The sequence below is a fragment of the Physeter macrocephalus genome, chromosome 11, assembly GCF_002837175.3.
Source record: "Physeter macrocephalus isolate SW-GA chromosome 11, ASM283717v5, whole genome shotgun sequence".
NCBI lineage: Eukaryota > Metazoa > Chordata > Mammalia > Artiodactyla > Physeteridae > Physeter > Physeter macrocephalus.
Genome location: NC_041224.1, coordinates 168522807 through 168545795, shown reverse-complemented (window position 1 = coordinate 168545795; position 22989 = coordinate 168522807). Strand labels below are relative to the sequence as shown.

Sequence of the window (22989 nt, the reverse complement as noted above, 5' to 3'; positions counted from 1 at the left end):
GTGTTCCCTTTTCTTTGTTAGAACTTACCAGCGTAGAGTTTGACAGTATTTTTAAGTAAATGTCTTTTAGGTGTTTCGGTGATCATTTTATTATTGATTGTTGGTAGTGCACTAGCTCTTGACTGCCTTTGGTAGTTGGAAAACAGTAGTCTAGAGAGTACCAAAAATAACTCATTTCAACCCAGACAAACGCTTGCTAGCTTTGCCAGCCTCCATGAGCTGATGTGCTTCACGGTTTCCCTCCCTTTGGCCTCTCCTAACCCCCGGTGGAAATTCGAGTGATGGGGGTGGAAGTCAGCATCGTAGTGAGTGAGATAGAGGAGAGATTCCTGCAGAGCAAGAGCCATTGGTTGTAAACTCCAGTCAGCTGGTGTCCTTCTGCCATTTCCCACCGCGACCCAGCTTCACCTGCCAGGTTTGTCCTAGAGATCAGTTTGGTTTTAGGCAGATCTTGGGGCTATTTTGGTTTTATTTAGGCGTTAATGCAAGGAAGTGATTGACTTTTCCTGCACCGATTAAACACACACACAATCTGTCCCGCTTCTCCACTAGAGGCGAAGCATTTTCCTCATGCCTAAAAAGTTCCTTCCCCACCTGTGCCACCTGCATTCCCTCGTCCCCGTCTCCATGGATGCTTGGTGAAGGGAGGGAGGCTTTCAGAGACAGCCGAGGCACGCTTGTGGAAAAGCCTCATTATAGAGCTCACGTGTCTGAATATTGTACAAGTGACACGTTCATCTTGGTTTCCATCTCCCTAGCTTTTAGAATACATCTGTAAAATAATAGCAAGATGATTGCGGGATTGGAGGAGATTTGTGTGTCTGATATTCAGAAGATGCAATGTTAGTGAGTTCGAAATAGTCAGAGGCTGTGAATCTCAGGGGCTCTGTGTCCAGCTCCTGATACCCACAAGCTGGGCGGGTCCTCCAGGTGCTGGGGCTGCCCTCCCCGCCTGCAGGACTGCTCCCCGGAATGAAACTAGACTGAGGCCCACCAGGCCAGGGTCTTGAGAGAGGGATTCCTGTCTGGACCAGGTATGTAATATCTCCTTTCCATTCCTCCTTCTTTTTTTTTGGCAGTACGCGGGCCTCTCACTGCCGTGGCCTCTCCCGTTGCGGAGCACAGGCTCCGGATGCGCAGGCCCAGCGGCCATGGCTCACGGGCCCAGCCGCTCCGCGGCATGTGGGATCTTCCCGGACCTGGGCACGAACCCGTGTCCCCTGCATCGGCAGGCGGACTTTCAACCACTGCGCCACCAGGGAAGCCCTCCATTCCTCCTTCTGCTTTTGGAAAACAAACAAACAAACAAAATATTTAGAAAGCAAAGTGGGACATTTAAAACACTGCAAACAGTTTGGGAAATCCAACTGTCTGATGTGATTTCTTTTTAAAAATATCTTTCTTCTGGAGTAGTTGTCTATTTTGTTATGATGTATCTAGAAAAAAATTCTTTGTGATCAGTTTTGTTCTTTTTCCCTCTCTCCTCCTCTGTTTCATGTATTTGGCTAATTTTTCAGATCCTTTTCTTTTTTTTTTTACTTTCTTTTTTCTTTTTTTTTGGCTGTACCCACTTACAGGATCTTAGTTCCCTGACCAGGGATCGAACCCATGGCCCCTGCATTGGAAGTGTGGATTCCTAACCACTGGACCGCAAGGGAATTCCCCAGATCCTTTTCTTAACAGTTTTAAATTTTAAAAATCCCCCTTGATGTTTTTAGATTATAAATTATAGAATTTTAGGACAAAAAGGGCCTTTAGGAATCACTCACTTGCTAAGCATCTTGTGGTATGATGTTACTGGCACTTGTTAGAATAACTTTTCTCTGTTTTATTTGTTTTTTCCAGTTTCACCCAACTTCTCCTGTGACGTCCTTTGACAGGAAGTAGAATTAAATTAAGTGTCTTTTTCACGCTGGGTATGGTGTTAGGTGCATTTTATATGTTATCACCTTTAAGCCCAACAAGACTGGGAGAAGCCTGTTTTACCTCTAGTATGTAGGTGAGGAAACTGGCAGTCAGAGAGGACAAGAGGTTTATTCCTGGTAACACCGCAGTAGGGTAGAGGTGTCGACAAGATCCACGCTGGCGGATCCCTTTGTTGCTTGGGAGCCACGTGCGGGGTTGCATTCTGGAATTCTCCCTGGGAAGCCCTGGCATTGCCTCTTGCCCCCTCACTGGTCAGAGTCAGTGAGGAGTGTTTGCCTCTCACTGTGGACAGTCCCAGGGAGCAAGAACCTCAGAAGGCCGGACTCTGTCCTGGGTCTTTGATGGGAAAGTAAGAGGAGGGATGGGGAGAACACAGTCTCCAAGGGGCTGCAGTTTCTAGCAGGGGCAGCCTGGGGTAGGGGGGTAGCTGGAGGGGTCGTGGGCATTGGGTGGGTCCGTAGGAGGAGCTGGCCTGACAGAATATGTGTGTGTGTGTGTGTGTGTGTGTTGTGTGCTTGTGTGTGTGTATGTGCACAAGTGTGAGGTTTCAGCACCTTTGTCCCCCGCAGGGCTCATCCTTTCCCTCCTCTGCCAACCTACACTGCATTGGCCAGCTTGTGCAGTCCTTTATAGTTGTGTATTGTGTGTCTTCCTCTGGAGGTTCTGCACCCTAAAAAATGGACCCTGCCTTGCGTCATGGTTACAGGTGTTGTTAAATGGCCTGCTTCAAAATGAGGCACAACAGCGCTATTCCCTAAGTCAGCTGTCTCCCCACCCTGTACCAGGGCAGCGTGGAGGGTAGAGCCTCTCCACTCAGGAGGTGGCAGGTTTAAGGTCTGAAGGGTGGGGACCTCCCTTGGGAAGTACTGGGTTGCCACAGGGTCCTGGCACCCAGGGGCCTCGATGCACAAAGAAGTGACTCAAAGCGAGGAGCGCTCTCAGAGTCTCGTATCCCTCCTGGTATCGCTCCAGTGCCCACGTCTTTGCTTTGCTCTATTTTGATCCTTTCATTTCTACCTTAGTACGTCTGATATAAAATGCTTCCTTCGGACCAAGGAAAGTACCATCAGACAGTGGAAAACAAATAACCATGTGTGATTTTTTTTTTTTTTTTAAGATGAAATTTGCATTATTTCACAATTTGGCAAGTACTCCCCCACACAGGGCAGGGCCTGTGTCAGGAGCTTGATGTCAAGGAAAGCTGGCTATTTAATATTTTACCATCGTGATCGGGAGAGCAATGTTTGTGGAGCTTTTATTATGTGCCACGCATAGGATTATCTCATTTAATCCTTGCAACAGTCCTGTGAATCAGGTATTATTGTATCACTTCCATTTTATAGATGAGGAAGTTGAAGCTCAGAGGAGTTAAGTAACTTGCCCGAAGTGCCCAGAACAGAAAAATGGTAGTGGTGGGAAGCTGGGAAGGAGATGGGGAATTGAAGGTGTGTGTATACTAAGTAATCTGTAGTAACACATTCTCAAAGCATAGAGTTAGGAGCCCGTGGGATGATTTAGTCTGGCCACCTAATTTATAGATGAGAAACTGAGACCCAGAGAGGGAAAGTGAACTGGACGCACACATTGACTTTCAGAAGCAGTGGCGTTAGGTGCATCTCAACCAATACTAATACGTGTACTCATCACTGATGGGTATACTTACTCCAGTGAGCGTCCGTACCTCTTCCCTCCCGTATCCCTGCAGATGGGCCCCTTTCCTGCCTTGGAGCACTTGACTTAGATCATCATTGGCATCCCCTCCCCACTCCCACAGGACCCAGCCCGACTCTCTTAGCACCTGAAGACTCCCCTTACCTGGTTTTAGGTTCCCAAACTACAGGAGCTTTGAGTCTGAACCCTGGGTTCAAGTGCAGAAGCTGTAGAGAGGGACCAGCCAACAGTGGCCTGTGCTTTTGTAAATAAAATATTATGGAAGCACAGCCGTGTCTGTTCATTTACATCTGTGGTTGCTTTTGTTCTGCCACGGCAGAGGTGAATAGTTGCAACAGGGACCGTGTGGCCTACAAAAATTAAAATTTTTTTTTTTTTTTTTTTTTGGGCTGCGTCGTGTGGCTCGTGGGATCTCAGTTCCCCGACCAGAATTTGAACCCGTGCCCCCTGCTGTGGAAGTGCGAACTCCTAACCACTGGACCACCAGGGAATTCCCAACAAAGACTAAAATATTTACTCTGATCCTTTAAGGAAATGTTTACCAGTGCCTACTGTAGAAGAATCAGTTAATGTTAAACCTCTAAAGCCAGGCCACCTCAGATCTACCTTTCTGTGTTCGTAAGCTTTTGCTGTAAAGTTTGGGGTCATGAGGGGACAGCAGAGGGAAGGGAGTGGCATATGTCCAGCAAGTTCCTTCAAGTACCTTAATCAGTAGCTCTTAATACAAAGGCTCAAAGGTTGTATGTTCACCTGAGCACTGGATTTCCCCCCACCTCCCAATCTTTGACTTAGTTACTCAAATCAAGCCATTATTCTTCTCTTTTCTTTACCTGCCACTTCTAATCCATCGCCAGGTCCCATTGCTTCTCCAGATTACATCCCGAAGCTGCCCTCTCTTCTAACGTCACTGTTGCCACCTGGTCGCGTCGGGCCTGGGCTGTGGCATCAGCTCATCACAGATCCCGGCAGGTCCTCTTCCGCTCCCAACCCTTTTATTTTTCACACAGCAGCAAGTTCCTGTCTTCCAACTCACCACTCTCTTTATTTCCTTCACAGCAGGCAGTACAGTCTGTCATGATCCTGCTTATTTATTTCTTGACTTACTTACCGTCTTCTTCCCCCTCCAGAATCCAAGCTTCAAGAGAGCAGTTGCCTTATTGTATTGTTCTGTATTCACTAATGTACCCCCATGGTGCCTGGCATACAGTGGGTACCATATGGGTGAGGGAACGGAAGAGGGTGGGTGGTGTTGGAAACATCCGTGGAAATGGCATATCAGAAACATCAAAAGGGATTGTTTGGAATTGACGTGTACACACTGCTATATTTAAATTGGATAACCAACAAGGACCTAGTGTATGGCACAGGGAACTCTGCTCAATATTATGTAACAACCTAAATGGGAAAAGAATTTGAAAAGGAATAGATACATGTATATGTATAACTGAATCACTTTGCTGTACACCTGAAACTAACGCAGCATTGTTAATCATTATACTCCAGTACAAAATAAAGAGTTAAAAAAAAAGTGGGGGGCATTGTTTCGGAGTCACCAGAAACACGTATCCAGCTCCCTGCTCCATTTTGCCATGGGTCCTGCCTCATTAACCCCCCTCCCCAAGCATGGTCCCTCCCCTGCGAATTGGGGGTCACGTTGAGGGAGTCCTCCGTTACAGCTGGGAAAGGGCTTTATCCCTCAGAAGGGACGAGAAGGAAGAAAATGGAAACCATTGCTCTAGAACAGTGTTTACCGCCCTTTTTGGACCCAGATCCCCAGTAAGAAGTGGATGCTACTTTGTGATCCACTGTACACCAACACGCAGGTGTACTCACACACACATTTCACAAGATATTACTTTAGTACAGATGCTTTCTAAGCTGTTCTATTTGGTTCTAGTCTGTTCCATGAAGGCAGTGCGGGTTGTGACCCATTACATTGACTGCATGCCCCGTTAATGTATCACGGGCCACATTTTGTAAACAATGTTTTAAAATACGGTTTATCCTCTGGGACAACCTAGTGAAGAGACCCGCAGTGAAGGCCCGAGGTTCGGCCGACTGACCCGTGCTGCCGTGTGGGTCTGCAGAGCTCCGGGAACAGGGAGAAATTCATGGGCTGCCAGGGATGCCCCTGGATCCAGACCTCTCGGGGAAAAACCAGTTATCCTTAGAAGTTAGATTGAAGATTTAATTTAGTAGTTATTCTTATCTCTCTCTCTTTTTAAAACCCTTCTCACTAATCAGTTCTTTCTACAATATAGGTTCTCCTGGTCTTTTTTTCCTACTATGCACTGATGTTTTTATTGCTAACAAGGACTTGTCTGTTATTCCCCAGGTGCTTTTTAATTAAAACAACAACAACAACTTGGCTTCATCCGTATGTTTTTACTCCTTTTTCCTTTTCACATTAGTTTTCTCAAACTCTGTGTGCGTGTGTGCACACACGCCCGTGCTCATGTAAGAAAGATCTTCCTTCACCTCTCCCTCCTTCACAGACATGTTTTTGTCTTAAATATGTATATATTTATATATATGTAATATATAAAAACATTTATAAATATAAAGATAGAAAATATGTATGTTTATATATTTTGTAAAAATCTTTTACCTATATAAATATATATAAATATTTTTCAAAGATGAAAGCGTGTCTATGCATAGAAATCTTTCCTCCCTTATTATTTTGAATTCCCTAACATTTAGTGGTGCATGAGCCTCACAGTAATTATGGTTAAAAAAAAAGAAATCCATATTCTTTAGATGAGATGCAGATAATTCTAAAAGCTCTGACCCTCAAACTTATTACACAACTCTAATCAAATTACACCCTTTTCTTCCCTGTTACGGGCATTAAATGTAATTTTTCCTGGCCGAATAAACTTGAGCATTCTCTGCTCTGCATAGTTCCATTTTTAAAGTTTTCAAGTCAACCTTTTTACTATTCCTGAACTGTTACACGAAACCAACGGGAATGCTTGCAAATAAGATGCGGTGCCAGCCTCTTTCATGCTCCTTCCAAGCTCTGCCTAGAGCTCTCCACTAGAAAATCATTGGCGGGATCTGAGGGATCTACAGTGTCCCCATGGGTGTGTCCTGAAGATGCTTTTTTGGCTTATTTTTTTTCCTCTCTGGAAATGCTGAGTGTGAGATACTGAAATTAGTGTTCGGTCTGTGAAAATCTATCACACAGTTCCAGACCACGTTCTCCGTAAAATGCAGAACTGATCAAGGTAGGAACCGTGATGATCCCAAGCTCAGGCACATTGCCTGCAGTGAAGATACTGTGAATGCGTGCTGACCAAGTTTGGAATTAAACCTTAGCTTGGTGATCACTGTGCGAAGACCCGAGCAAGAGAAAACTTCTAGTAGGGAAGTCGGAATTGGCTTCCTGAGCAAGGGGGAAGTAACATGGAGTGAGGGGTTCATAGAAGGGTGATGGGGGGTGGTGGTGGAAATAAAGTGGGGCGTCTTAGAAAGTAGGAAAGCTCTCCAGAGCGCACTTGCTGAGCTGGGACCAGTGGCTCTCCAGTAGATTAATACTTAGTCCTCACGTGGAAGGTCCGCTTGCTGGAGGCCCCACCCACTGCCTCTGGTGGAATTTGGTGATTCTTTCATGATGGGAAAATCAGATATGGAAAGCATGGTACAGCCAGCTTTGCCTTCTTTCTTCTGTCCAAAAGGAGCTGTTCGTGATCCCCTCCGCCTTCCGCCATTTATCGAATCCCTGTACGTTCTCCACTGTTCTAGGTGTTTCCTGTCATGCTGGACCGCACACCTGTCTCTAAGGGGGGGGGGGGTCTTTATTTTGCCACTGAGGAAGCCTGGACTTTCTAGGGGACCCTGATTTGCCCAAGGCCGCACAGGAAACATGTGTCTGGCTTTAGAACTCCCGTTCTTACTATAGCTCGGCCTGCCTCTTGTACCTGATCACTTACCTTGTGATCCTCCCCGCACCCCCATCCTGCGGGGTTTTCCCCTTTTTCTTCTGGTAAATAGTAGTGGAGTATAATAAACAAGATGCTAAGGATTAGGAGAAACCGCCTCCTTGGCTTATTGTTATTTCCCTTCATTTGTTTGTCATATTTTTATTCCTTGTAAGATTAAACGGCCCTACCCTGAAAGCCACCTTGATGAAAACAGAAGCCCCGTGTGGTTCCCAGAACCAGGGTAATCTCATTGCAGAAACGTTTGGGTTGCACATGGGCCCTGGCCCTCCAGCTAGCTAGTCGGGAGCCTTGTCTTCAAGGGGATTGGAAAGGGAGTCCCACTGGCACAGAGCTCGACAGGGAGCCTTTGATGGACTCAGGCCAGGACCCCTGCTGCTGAGGAGTTGACTGGCTTTTGTGGTTTGCTTTACGTTACCCAGATTCCGTAGTTACTGGTCTTCCCCCACGCTGCTCAGCATCTTGGCTTTTGCTTTCTTCTAAAAAGTGTGCTGCACAGCTTTTTTCCAAAGGACAGAATGGAAGGTGCAGGGCTGATCCTTGGTGGCCTGCCTGCTTTACCCGGAAAGTGTCATTAGCCCCCCTTCTGGGCTTGAAAATGTACGCATGGAAGGAAAGACCACGTAAGGGCGTTGAATTTTCTAAAGCTGAAATCTTTCATTTCTTTAAACATCCAGGTGGTTAAACTGGGAGCTTTGGTGTTTAGCCCAGGCAGGTTGGCCTGACTGGGGCTGTGTTTGGGGTCAGGCCTGCACTTGGGGGGCGGGTGGGGGGAGCAGCGGGGGAGGGAGAGCAGAGGCTCTAGCCCGGGACCTTGGCTTTGAGCAATTCCCTGTGCTGAGTGCACTGGTGGTGTTGCTAGTAAAGAATTTTAAGGGGTTCTGTGAATACATTTGTAAGTAAACTATCTGGTAAGCTGATGACTGAAATACCAATTTTTAAAACTTAAAGATTTTAGGAATAATTTATTTTTAGTCCTCCTTCTAAGGGATTTTCTTGGACTTTGCCCCCCCGCATAATAGTTAAATGATTTTCATGTGTGCTTTCTAAATCTTCCTGTAGTATAATAGTTGTGAAAATTAGAGAGTTGTTGGCTGGAAGCGTGGGGTGGGTGTGGGTTTATATAATTTGACTTCTTTTCTCTCCAAATCAGTAAATGTTTACAAATGACCTTATCAAGCAGCTTGGGTACATTCGGTCACTTGAAAGCGAGCAGCCAGAACAGTGACTGCCCATCATATCAGCCTGCCGCCAGATCCAGCGGGCCTCAGAGGCAGGTCTTACATTTGTTAGATAAAATGCTGTGTGCCCAGAACGAAAGCATCCAACTGAAAGTGGACCTCCGAGCAAGTCTCCCTCTTTCCATGGAACCAGTTGGATAAAATTTGTATTTTAAAGTTTCTGACTTCTGAAGATTCAGGTCTGGAGCAAAATCCAGAATGGAGGATATCAAAAAAATAAGTACTGGATTCTGGCTAAGGTTTACCACTGCTGCCTGAGTTCTTTTGTTTCTTTGGGAAGGTCATTGCAGAATTCCATGTGAAGCTTAAATGTCATTCTTTTGTGAAGCAGGAAAAAACAAGTGGGTTACTTTTCTGTTTTTGTAAAGTGGCACCGATGTAATATGGTTTGAAAACATAACCCTCGAATTTGTAAAGCAGAGACAATTTTGAGGGTGTTTCTGCCCTCTTTTTCTCTCAACCCTTGATACCCGACAAATTTAAAACTCACTTTTTAAAGGGAATACATGTTTTTCAAAGTTGACACTGAAAAATAATAAGGGAGCTGAGGGTTTTGGTCAGTAGGATATGAACATTACAATATTATTTTAGCAACATCACCTGGAAATAACATTCATTTTGCTAAACTTAATGTGAATACACAGAAGCGCATTGCCTGGTGTTCTGTTGTCAGAGGACAGTAGTACAGTAGTTAAGGCTGGCAGACAGTTAACAAAGAAGTGAGAGGCTTTTCAAAATAAGTAACTATGATGAGAGTTATACATCTACTTACTGCACAGTAGGTACTGTCTCTATATTAATCACTTTTGTATTTTATTGTTCTTTTCAGAGTATCGGGAAAGGGTCATTGTGGTGCATAGACCCAGAGTATAGACAAAATCTAATTCAGGCTTTGAAAAAGACACCTTATCACCCACACTCGAATGTGTTCAATACACCTCCCGCCTCTCCTCAGGCATATCAAAGGTAAGCCATTCAGACTTTTTTTGTTCTGGGGTTTGTTTGTTTGTTGTCTACTGAAGTTGCATTATTTTGGCAGAGACAGGCACTGAAACTAATTTAATAGGCTGTAGGATTTTAAAAATAACTGTAGATGAATGAGAAAGACGTTAAGTATTCTTGGAGGCATATCCAATTGTTTTTTCTGCAAACCTTACCGCTTCTGCTGCTTGGGACGAACGTGTCTCCTTCCAGAAGGCTTCATGGCGGGTGAAATAATGTCTTCCTGGGTAGAAACATTTACACAGGAAAGTTGTCAGCTTTAACATCTCAGAGCGTGACCGTTTGCAGGGATGAGAGTCCAAGAATGTGTCGGGTAAGCGATTCCAACTTCCCATCCTCCAAGCCAGAGTGTCTCCAGGTGTTTCACTGAAGGATGCACAGAGTTGTTGCCGTTCCCCGTCTCCCTGTAGACGGTGCTCCAGAGTGATCGTTTTGTTGTGGTTACTTGGTGTTTGCCTCTTCGAGGAAAACAGCAAAGAACAGTAGAGACTAGGATTGCCCCTCACACGCCCATTTGTTTTGAGACAGTGAGGTCACGGGTGCCATTTTTACAGAGGTAGAATTGGAGGGGAGGATATGCAACCTGTCACTTAAAAAAAAATAGGTTACTGTCAGAGCCTAAAAAAATAGCCATCTAAAACAGAACCAATTTTTAAAATTGATTTTCTCTTGCATAGTGTTTTGGTTTGAAATCTATCCCTCAACTCTACAAAAAAAATTTTTTTTTCTTTAACGTATAGAGATGTTTCTATTGTCCACCACTCAGTTAAGAGAATGATCCTTGGACTACAAGTTTATGTCAATGAGGAAAGGCGTGAATTCATAGATGTCGGTAGTTTCACAGTCTGTGTGGTTGCAGATTCTTTCCCTAGTCTGGTGTTTGTTCTGCAGAAGGGAGCACAAAGTGATCCTCTGAAACAGCATTAATGAAGTTCTTGTGCATCTCAGTTGAGAAGCATTCCATCACAGGCCTTAGACAATCAGTCTTCAGCAAGAGACGGGGAGGAACAGCTGGGCTCTCTGAGAAGACTGCTGTATGTCTGCCTTCGCTAGGCGATTAGCGTGATGGTAGCCATAGCAACTGCAGCATCTCCATAGTAACACGTAGCCGAGACAGGTGCAGTTGCATCACAAGGCTGTTTGTTGCCTGGCAAAAGGACAGGCCATTAGTACTTAGATATGGGCTGTTGCCTTAGAAACAAATAACCCTACATAGCAACTACAGTTGGCTTGAAAGATTTGGGGGCAAAAAAGGTTGTAGCAGCTTTTGTCTATGTTCATAAAAATCAGTGGAAGCATACTTTATTGGAAATGACAACTTGAGGTCATATAGCTGTAGGAGATAAAATGGGTTTTCCAAAGCAGCCCAGCAAGCATTGTAGAAATGTCCAGAAGGGCAGAGCCATATGCTTGGTTTTCTCCCTGTGGCCGTAACCACTCCTGAAATGGGAGAAAACTGGGTTTGGAGTGGAGACTTACTGATATACAGGGTTGATGGGGGAGGGGATGACCCTCATTATTGGAATAATTCCCAGATTCTCATGTTCCTTTGTCATTCCGCTCCCCTAACCCTCCACACCCCACAGAAAACCCTTCACTTTCCTCCCAGTTTGTGCCTCGGAAGTCTTTCGTATCCTTTTGCTTCTAAGAAGTTAAGAACATAAGTGTTATTCACTGGGTCACATCACTGGTTCATTTAGACCGGTATTTTGTTGCCAAACGCGACCCCAGGGGAAACACAGTAATTATTTAATAATTTGAAGGATTATAGTAGAGCTCTAGAGGTTGCAAGAGGAATGCATACTCAGGCGAGAGGCTTTATGAGCTGGCCTAAGCCTAATGACTTCATTTGATTTTTTAATATAGGAATAAAAATGCAGATGAACTGGAACTTTTGTAATGAAAATAATTTCCAAACGAAAACTTCAGATCCCAGTCTGTCACATCCAGTTCCTCTTCTCCCAGTTGACTGAGGGGAAAAAAAAAAAATTTCTGCCTCTACCCATGCGGGAGCTTAGATTTCACCTCCATAAAGGTTACTGGATGTGGAGTGAGAAGACAGACCAGATTTTAGCCTGCCTCTTCCATGTCTTAACTCTAAGAACAAGTCACTTTCTCTTTCCCGGGGACTGTGGTTCCTTCATCTGAAAGCTTAGAGTTTGCTTCAGTATCCTGTAGTGTGTAAAACTGTACTAAGGGTCCTAAATGCTGGATGATTGTACAATATTCGTATAGTTGACAGTGATGTAGCCAGTTCCGTTCTAAGCCATCGGGCCACTTGTGGACGTGACTTAGGGAAGGTGGAAGTGGGCCAAAGCGTGTCATTAAACGACGACCACAAATGATGACCTGACACGATCTGGCTGGGTCCTCTGTGATGCAGGGAATCACCTGTCTGCCCCGCAGGATTGCTGTGAGGGGCACCTGGGAAGTGCTTGGATTTCACAGAGCTGGTACTTAGCATGCTGAAGATGGTGATTATACTAGATGGGTGGTTATTGCTAGTACTTGCAGGTGTGCTTGGCAAGTAGCGCTCTGAACCAAGCTGCAGGTGGCTGGAAACTCTGCAGGGAAAATGAAGCATCTGAAAACACTGACCCCCAAACCTTGTTCACGTCCAAATATGATGCTCAGTACTGCCACACAGAGACCTGTGCCTCTGTTTTCCAGTGTACACCCTTTTGAATATTTGTTAGAAGCATTACCGTGATCTCTGCCTTCATCTTCACTGTGTGCTGCACTTTGTTCTTCCCGTGTGCCGTGTCCAAATTTCCCTTTTTTGTAAGGACATCCGTTATACTGGATTAGGGAACTACCCTATTCAGTATGATCTAATCTTAACTAATTACATCTCCAATGACTCTATTCCCAAATAACCTCACATTCTGAGGTACTGGTAACCAGGACTTTAATGTGAATTTTTTTTTGTATGTTGGAGGGGGAACACAAAATTCATCCCATCACAACCCTTTTCTTAAGTAAGGCATTTCACTAATAAAAATATGCAGAAGCAGAAAGTAAGGAAGTGTTCAGAAAACAAGGATGTAAAAAGCATACCAGAGCCAACCTGAATTTGCTCCCAGTGGCCAAAGCTGGGACAATATGAACAACAAATAGATAACATAGCATTGGGATGGAAGCCCAAATATAAATTACATGTCTGTGAATCCATACTGATATAAATAAATGCTCAAATAAGTAAATGAGAGTAGAGACAAATTTCCCGTACGGAAGAATTCTAAATAATTTACGTAGATGTTCATCCATTCAAGGAGTGGGAGTTTAACTCCCCACCCCTTGAGTGGCTGCACTTACTGACTTACTTCCAAAGAGCAGAGTGTGGAAAGGGGGTGGAAAAGAAAGTTTATGGTGGAAAACCTGGCAAACACTACCTTGGCCAGGTGATCAAAGCTAACAGCATCTGTGATGTGAAGTTGACAAGATGTACCTGTGATAACGATGTCAAGATACTATCACTTCACCTTTGGTGTCCTCCTGCCCCAAATCCCTAACTTCTCTGTAATCAGAGAGAAACATTAGGCAAGGTTTTGTCCCCAAGGTGGGGGGGACATTCTTAAAAATACCTGACTAATTGTCTTCAAAGCTGTCAGGTCATCAAAAACAAGGAAAGTCTGAGAAACTATTACAGACCAGAGGCTATGAAGACATGGTGAGACATGGTGACTAAATGGGTAATGGTATCTCTTGGATAGGTTCCTGGAACAGAAAAAGGACGTTAGGGAAAAACGAGTGAAATACGAATAAAGTGTGCAGTTCAGTTAATAGCAACGTATCAGTGTTGGTTCCTTAGTTGTGACAAATGTACCATAGTAACCTAAGATGTTAACCTTGGGCAACCTGAGTGTTGGGTCTGTGAGAACTCTCTGCACTGTCTCTGTAACTTTTCTGTGAAAGAAAAAGCAGTCCCCGATGCACAGACTAGTTGAGTTTATCAATTTAAAATAACCACGTCCCTTTTGTTGTAATGGAAAGTAAGAATCACTGCATCGCTGAGCAGTTTGCCCGACCCATTTGGAGTCTGTCTCTCTCATGTTACAAGACAACTGAAGAGCTGATAGCTGATGATCAGGAGCTCTTGCTTTTACCTCATTCTCCCTAGGATCTGCTGAGCCATACAAGGGGCTTGGCTGTAAGTTGGCTCTTACAGTTCTTGGAACTCTATTTCTGTGAAATGGCGCTCAGCTGTGCTTGGTAGGGGCCCCGAGGCCAAGCTGCCTGTGCCAAATCGACTTCTTTTTGTTCCCAGCTTTTGCCAGTGTGACCTTCAGACTCTAAGTCTGGAAAGAGGAGGGAGGATGGTGTAGTCGGGTTTCATGCCCATACGTCTTCAGAAAAGTCCTGTTATCTGGTTTAATGGTTTTGTTGCCTATGCCCCTCTTTCGTGGATGTGGGATTTCTCATTAATGGATATGCGTATTTTAATGCTTTTGATATAGATCTTGCCAATTTGCCTTCCAGTTTTAGACTCTGTTCCAATCTACACTCCCACCAACTTTTTAGGGATTTTCCCTTCTCTAATCTTTCTCCGTGTCTGATGGTTAAATAAACAGCTCCCCAGTGGGTGACCTTGGCTTTTATGATTTTGATACTTTATAGTGGGGGCCCTTAAACTTGACAATACTCAATTCATACCCCTTAAATAGTGGGCACCCCAAAACAATGTTTATGACAACAGATTGTTTTCAAAAGTTATGTATAGGGTCTTACGTAGCATCCTCTCTGGGATAGGCACCGATCCAAAATCGTTTACAGAAAAAAAGTTTCAATCGTCTCTCACCATAGGCGGGAACAGGTTTTACGATGACTCAAACAGGATGGTTTATAGAGAGTTTCCTGGATGATCATTTTTTCAGAGAAGGGAAATTTAGTAAAATATACCTAATTTGGGAGCCAGAGCCGCTATAGTTTTATGCTTCCTTGGTACCGCCAAAGAAATCTCAGTATCTTATATGCCTCTGGTCTATGCGATGCGGCAGCCATGGTTGGGCTTTAGAGGAACATAAACCCTGATTGAGGGACTTCTGTTCCCCAAAGCACCGTTCACTCTTTGCTTAAATATCTTTAAAAATAATGACAACGTACTTTATATTTTATATAAAGTATTGTAGCCTAACATGTACAAAGTTAGAAAAATTCATAAGACTTTTATTTGCTGATCTAGGTCTGAAGATTTATTTTTTGGATGACCTTAAAGTTTACCGAGTCAAAACATTTCAAGAAAGTTTCTGTCCCTCTCACCTTTTTTTTTTTTTTTTTTTTTTAAAAGAAAATTCCGAACATTTAAGCTTATCATTTAGCTCCTTATGTTTCTGTTTGCTTCTTCAGAGCAGTTTAATGAGCCGCAGAAGATACGTTAATGACCTCTCCAAAGGTTTTGGCCTTTCAGATATTAAGGGTCTTAATGAAAATGGCTGATTTTAGTGCTGACTCACCAAAAGGTTTTATTTTTATCCTGCCTGCTGCCCTATTCATGTGCTTTGAGCTTATTCTTTATAATTTTTAAAAATGCCTACATAGCGGAACAGTACTGCTAAGGATATAGAAATTGTACGGAGCGGTCAGTATATATTTGAATTAAGGAAATCATCAGGGATTCCTCACCAGGTAAGTAAGCATTGGCCGAAGGAGAGACCTGATGATGGCAGATGAGGGATTGCGTTGGGAGGAGGTAGGGAAGGTGGGGTGTTTAGGGAACTCATCCTTTTAGACAATTAAAAGATTAGAAAATCCTTACAATGTTAAGCTTGTTAACATAACCATGTTAATTCCCCCACTAAAATGCTGAATTTGCACACAGCAAGGAATAGCTTATTCATTGCCTGGATAGCATCCAATAATTTTTTAACTTATAAGACATCTTTCATTCCAGTTATTCAAAGTGGTATGTATTTCATTGTTGGCAGAAGAACTGCAAAGCCACAATAAAATCAGTTTCAACTTGTATGAAAGGAGTTTGTTAGATTGTTGTGTCATTGCAACTTTTAATTCATTCAAGCATAAAGAATGAATGTGAGGATTTAGATTAGTTACATCATTATTACACATTACACGCCTTATATTTACTTGTAAGCAACATATTTGATGGAAACCATGAATAGTTTTTTAAAAGCTCCTCATGTACAATACACTTACTTGTGTAAGTGTAATTTAAAAGGGTGAGGTATTAGGTATTCTGAAAGCATATGCGTTAAACTGCAACATTATGCTTAATTTTTTAAAGGACAATATTCTTTTAAATTTTAAAAATCTTTTGTGAAGCTTCATTGTGCTAAATATATTGAAGGATGTGCTAAATTAATGTGGTAAAATGAATATGGGATTGAATGACAAGATTTTCTAATAATAGTACTTTGAAGTACAAACTTTGTTTTGTTAAAAAATTGGAGGAGACATCATAGAAAAAGGCTTACAATTGTAGGGGTTCACGCTTACATATAAAAAAACAATGCCCATTTACAGTGTGAGCTTTAAAAATCCATTAGTTAGCTATGATTTTCTTTGCCTATCAGATCATATTGTCTATTGACTTCCATTCTATTTTCTGATTTGGTCTCGGAATATTTTTAATCTCAGCATTTTGCCTGCAGTATGCTGTCCATTGTACATTTCATCCTCATTTCATCCTCCGTTATTTTATTTAAATGGAAAATAGTCTCTGTTATCTTTGAGCTCTTATGTACTAGGTGTATCGTATGAATATAGTGCCCAGTCATCTAATTTCATCCTGTTTTCACACTCACTTTGAAAGTTGAATGTTTAAGCAGCCGGGCTGATTATATCTGTTTTAGTCAGGTGCGGAGTGAAACTCATGGCTAAGAGAGAGCCAAGCTGAGTTCTTTTTCGTCCTCTGAACTCTTGAGGTGCCCTCAGTCCCTGGTTGGTATTCTGTCAGCAGAAGTGTTAGGATCTCTTTAAATCTGCTACTGATAAATTTCTGTTGATCTAACTACTGAGTTAATGGATAACAATGGGGTTCTGTGTCCCTGATTACTGGTTAGAAAGTTGAAGTGTTGATGGACTCAGCAGGAGTTCGGGGTCTTTACGGATTTGCTTCCTGTTTATTTGCATCTCCAAATAGCCAGCGGAGGACCTGGCAGATTCCTGGTCAGATCATCTTAGGGGCCAACGTGCATTCTGCATGTTTGTCAACCCCCTCACCTTCTCAGAGGGAGAGAAATTGATCTACATGTTAGAAATATGAAAGAGCTGTCAAAAACGCATGGAATCAGTGATGTACAACATGAGAGAACAGACTGCACACTCTGTTTTGCAGCAGGGTAAAATCGGCAAATTGAAAAAAAATTTTTATTGGAGTATAGTTGCTTTACAGTGTTGTGTTAGTTTCTACTGTACAGCCAAGTGAATCAGCCACATATATATCTTCCCTCTTTTTTGGATTTCCTTCACATTTAGGGCACCACAGAGCATTGAGTACAGTTCCCTATATAGTAGGTTCTCATTAGTTATCCAAAAATCGGCAAATTTTTCATCACCATAGAAAAATAAAACCAACCACTGCCATTTCTAAGACTCCTCTTTCTCCAGCTTCTGGTTACACTAAACACTCCTGGATTCTATAGACTAAAAGGGAGGGGGATTAAGAAGTAGAGGCCTAATATAATTAGATTAGACAGTAGAACCCATCATTCATAAAAGATTTGAGGAAGGTAGAATGGGGGTGGGGAGAATTCATGTACTATAAGTGCGTCAGCTGTGAATTAATGTTGGTTAAAAGTGTACTGTAAGTAGTTTCATGTTATGTTAATAAAAGGTGACTGTTTGAACAAGTGATATGATGACCAGTAATTCCCACTTTCAGTGTAGACTAGACCTCACTGCGATGTTTCTGACCAGGTGGGAGGGGGACTTTAAGATAATGAGAAAAGCGGTGAGGCTGGTAGAGGAGCTGGAAATGTGTGATCTGGAGAGAATACTTTCAGAAGATCAGCATGCCAGCCGTCTTCAACTTCTGCTAGGAGGGATTTGGGTCCAGTGAGTTGAAGTTATAGAAAGAAAGATTTGGGCTCACTTAAAAAAGATCTCTCCAACCGAACAGTATCTAACAATGCCAGACACATACCAGGAAACCCAAACACTTACCCATCCACCAATCTAACTGATTGGGTGGGTAACTGTTTGGGAGGGTGGGTAAGTGTTTGGGTGGGTAAGTGTTTGGGTGGGTAAGTGTTTGGGTGGGTAAATGTTTGGGTGGATGGGTAACTGTTTCGGTGGGTAAGTGTTTGGGTGGATGGGTAACTATTTGGGTGGTTAAGTGTTTGGGTGGATGGGTAAGTGTTTGGGTGGGTAACTGTTTGGGTGGATGGGTAACTGATTGGGTGGGTAAGTGTTTGGGTAGATGGGTAACTGTTTGGGTGGGTAAGTGTTTGGGTAGATGGGTAACTGTTTGGGTGGGTAAGTGTTTGGGTAGATGGGTAACTGTTTGGGTGGGTAAGTGTTTGGGTAGATGGGTAACTGTTTGGGTGGGTAAGTGTTTGAATGGATGGGTAACTGTTTGGGTGGATGGGTAACTGTTTGGGTGGGTAAGTGTTTGAATGGATGGGTAACTTTTTGGGTGGGTAAGTGTTTGGGTAGATGGGTAACTGTTTGGGTGGGTAAGTGTTTGGGTAGATGGGTAACTGTTTGGGTGGGTAAGTGTTTGGGTAGATGGGTAACTGTTTGGGTGGGTAAGTGTTTGGGTAGATGGGTAACTGTTTGGGTGGGTAAGTGTTTGGGTAGATGGGTAACTGTTTGGGTGGGTAAGTGTTTGGGTAGATGGGTAACTATTTGGGTGGGTAAGTGTTTGAATGGATGGGTAACTGGGTGGGTAAGTGTTTGGGTGGATGGGTAACTGTTTGGCTGGGTAAGTGTTTGGGTAGATGGGTAACTGTTTGGGTGGGTAAGTGTTTGAATGGATGGGTAACTGTTTGGGTGGATGGGTAACTGGGTGGGTAAGTGTTTGGGTAGTGTGTCAACCAGCTACTCTTGGGATGCCAGTCAAGTTGAGATGACCAGCTGCTAGTGTCCCATGAAGAGATTTCATTATGGCTGGGAGAATTGCAAGGTCATCCCTTCCAGCTCTTGCAGTGTTGTGTTTGTAAGTCTGTTGAGCTGCCAGCACAGGAGAGTAATGGAATATCTCTTGGTAGCGCGGTGTTTGTAGTTCTCCAAGCCCACAGTGTAGGCTGGAAACAAAACACAGGGAAGATATGCATGGCTTTGTTACTCAGAAATGAGAGGTCAGATTCTTCTCCTGAAATTGTTAAGTCCAGATTTCAAGGCCATAATGGGACTAATTTAGTTACTCTTCATTCTGTGTCACCCAGTATTTTGATTCCTGCCCTATAATTACCTCTCTTGTTTTAGTGACACTTCTTTGCATTTCCTTCCGTGTGAAGAAAATTATCACTGCGGTGTTTTGCCAAGCAGAAGATCATTTCCAAAAGCTGTCCATCAAATCATCCAGACCTTCCCCCTATTGTTTATCCACTGAATTAACGGGAGCAACACCCACCCTTTGTATAAATCTCTGTGGAAGAGCCAAACGGCTGTCCTTATTCTGTGGTATCACATGTTTTGGCCCCGTCTCTGGTCACATTCTTAACCTTTCGTTTTTTCTTATGTAAGGGCCACATCACGTTATTTGTCAAACCATCTTTGAGACTCTGCTGTGTATGTGAAAGGTGCAGGAAGAGTGTGAGAAGCGTCACACGTTAATCCCACATTAATTGCTAACTCTTGCTGATTTTTCGTTCATCTGGAGACAGCATCCATAAACCCTTTAGACACATTTTTTAATCCTTATCTTCTTAGATTGAGTTGCTTAATCACAATAGTCCAAGTAGAGACATGTATACGGTGTGTTTATCTACTTTTCAATGGAAGGTTTTGGTCAAAGTCTGTTAGCCACCCATATCTCTCTAACACACTTAGTACCCCCCCTGCCCGCCCCCACCGCAAACACACACCACTTCCCACCCCCATCTAGCTTGGCAAGAATAAAATTGAGTGGAAAAAAAAACATTCAGAGGAAATGAGTAGAAGAAGTTTAGTGGCTTTCTCTTCCTACTCCTCCTCTTCCTCCACCCTCCCCTCCCCCTCCCCTCCCCCTCCCCTTTCCTCCTCTTCCTCCCCCTCCCCTCCCCCTCCCCTTCCCCTCCCCATCATCATCAACATAAATGGCCAGTAGGGGCAGAGCTGAGGTCAGGGCCCAGTCTCACCACAGCAGCTGGGCTGCGAGTCCTTGCTTGGACCCCACTGTGGTACCCACCTCTGAGGACAGGCCTCTCACTGATGCTCCGGATGCTGTAGACAGCACTGGACAGGGGCACATCTGGAATGAGCTCTGCCAGCAGGTAGCCAGAATACCAGGCGCACAGGGAGGCGAAGATGAAGAACACTGCCTTCAGGGTGCCTGCGGACAGACAAGACAAGACACGTTGGGTGCCTCCCCTCCTGACCCTCTCCTCCTCGGCCTTCCCTGGATGGCATCCCTGCCCCAGTGTCAGCAGGATGCCCTGAGGCGAATCCCCCCAGGAGGCGGTGGGCCGGTGAGGGCCCGGGGCCACTCAGCGGAGCCACAGGAGCGGGTACCAAGAACAGGATGTGAAAGCGGTCCAGGCCGAGGTTCCCTACTTGCTGCTGTGTTGAGTCTCAGAGCTTCCTCAAAGGCTCAGGTCAAGGACTCATCAGGCGGCCCCGACAGGGGCCTAAGGACAGAAGCGGCCCTTCCCTCGTGAGCCGCTGGAAGCTCCTGGAAGCAGACGGAAGCTCTGGGGGGCGGCGGGGGCAGCTCTGTTTTGTCTACTGCTGCGTCAGCAGTGCTGAGGATGGTACCTGGTGCCCGTGAGCACACAACCGCCCCGTGACACTGGAAGAGGTCCCCAGACTGTCAGTATCCTCAGAGACAAGGCTGCGGGGACACCCAAGGTTCCTGGTGGCAGAAAGTCCCTGCAGAGAGTTTGTCGACTCCGGAACCTTCCTCTCAATTCTGCAGGAAAACACACTGCCCGGCTCCTGGGTGACAGGAGGCTTAGGGGACAGCTCTGTCCCTAAGACAGACAGAAAGACCCTGCCCCCGGGTCTTTCAGATTTTACCCCTTAAACAGCTCACAGACCAGGACTGTGCCGGATTACCAAAACCGCCAAGATTCAGGGACGGCCCAAGGCCCTGCGTAAAGGGACCTCAGGGATGGCCCCATCAGCGTTTATGTACTGATATGTCCAGTCCTAAGAAATAAGAAGAGGACGGGTGGTTGGATGGATGGAAGGAAGGAAGGAAGAGGGTAAAACAAGAGGAGGGGAGGGGAGGGGAGAGGAAGAGCCCACCCACCTGACCACACACCCTCCTCGGCTGCCTCGTTTCTGTCCCCTCTCAGGCCAAGCATCTGGAAATAACCGTCCTCTGGATCAGCCTCCAGGCCTCACCTTCCACCCACGGCTCTGGGCAGCTGTGCTGGTCTAGGCCTCCAAAGCCTCCAGGCTGCCAGCCCCAGGCCCCCGATGACGGTCCTGACCCGTCCATGTCCCCCCAGGGCAGCACCCACACTCCTGCGGCGGGCTGGGGGTGTCTCCCACGTTGTCTCTGCTGGCTTTTCCCTCACACGGTGCAGCCTGGGTCTCTCCGCAGGATCCCAGATGAACTGAGACCCAGACCATCCTCTGAGCTCCCGACAGGCGTGTCCCCTTGCTGAGCCCTCTCGGCACCCGGGATGTCTCACGGGGCCTGACACTGAGCACGTCCCAGATGAAACCCTGGATTCTCCCCGGCTCCCCGAGGCTGTTCCTGCCCCACACCTTGCCCAGGACAGGGTCAGATGTCTGGGCCTCTTCCTGATCCCATGTGCCCCCCTGCCAGCCCTCAGTGGGACCCACCAGCCAGTCTTGCTGGGGTGACCTCCACAGACTTTGCTTCATCTCTACGGCCTCGGTCTCCCCAGGCCCGCAGCATCTTAGCTCTTCTCTCTCGCTGCTAGAGAACCGACGTGCCCCCGGGGTTGGGTGCTTATCTATCAAAGGGGTAGAATAAAGAATATATCTCATCTTTATCCCAGTTACTGGCACAGAACTCCTAAAACCTTTGGAATTTCCTGACAGGAGTGTCTGCTGTTGTTCATAAGGGGCCCCTTTCAGCCACGCCTGAGCTTATGCTAATAAGGTGGCTCAGGGTAGGTCCTAGGATAGCTTCCGGGGAGGGGCCAGCCAGTCCAGAAACACCCAGCCCCACCCCCGGACCTCCAGGAGGGGAGAGGGCAGGCAAGCTGTCCTGTGACCCATGACAGAATAAGACCCCAATGAAACTCGGGACTCGGAAGCTTGGGGGGCTTCCTGGTGGGGAACACACTGATGTGCCGGGAGGGGGATGCACCCTGATTCCCAGGGCTGCGGGCACGGAACTCCTCGTCACCCTGTATGTCCCTGCATTTGGCGGGTCCTCCTGACTTGTATCCTTTAGAAAAAAAACTGTAATCTTAAGCAGAGTGATGCTTTCAGTGTTCCTGTGAGTTGTTCTGGCAAATTGTTGAACCCCCCCCGGAATTGTGGGAACCCCCAGATTTGTAGCCAGCTGGTCAGAAGTGCGGGTGGCGCCCGAAGCCCGTGGCTGGCACCTGAAGACAGGGCAGCTCGTGGAGGGCACTGCCCTTAACCCCTGGGCTCTGGAGCTTATTGTGGGGGTCGGGTGTCGGAGCTGAGCTGAATGGCTGGACACCCAGCTGGTGTCAGAGGGCTGGTGTCTCCCCGCCCAGAGCCCTGAGCAGAGAGCAGTGGGTGTTCCCCGGCCCCCTTTCCAAATGTGCAACCGCAGCCCTCCGGCACCAAGCCCGGGGCATCCTCTCTCTCCGGGCGGTGATGAATCGCAAACCTCTGTCTGTCAGTCCGGCCGTGTTGAGCCCCGGATCTAGGCTCCCTCTTCACGCCTAGCACCTAGAGGATCCCCCCACGGGTTAGGTTATATCGGGTCAGTATTTGCTGGTGTTTGCCGGGCGGCGTCATCCTGGTGAAACGGGATGCCTCTGTCTCACCTGGACCATTTGGTCTTTTTTCAAATGTATATTTCAACATCAATTATTTCTTTCTCTTCTCCAAACCACGCAGTCCCTAAGATGGTCCGAACGTAATGCAGAGATGGCTTCCCGCTGGGAAATGCCGGAGACAGCGCGGCCGCTGCAGTTCCTAGGATGGAGGGA

At 45.6% G+C, this 22989-nt stretch overlaps 1 protein-coding gene across 7 annotated transcripts in view; it reads left to right on the top strand.

The window, feature by feature from the left end:
* The window catches only part of FOXN3 (forkhead box N3), a 239605-nt gene that overhangs the window by 44444 nt on the left and 172172 nt on the right, over positions 1 to 22989 (top strand). For all 7 annotated transcript variants that reach the window (XM_028496301.2, XM_028496297.2, XM_028496296.2 and 4 more), the window contains exon 2: positions 9612 to 9748. In XM_028496301.2, coding sequence (XP_028352102.1) covers positions 9612 to 9748 — 137 coding nt within the window. The remainder of the gene's footprint in view (positions 1 to 9611; positions 9749 to 22989) is intronic.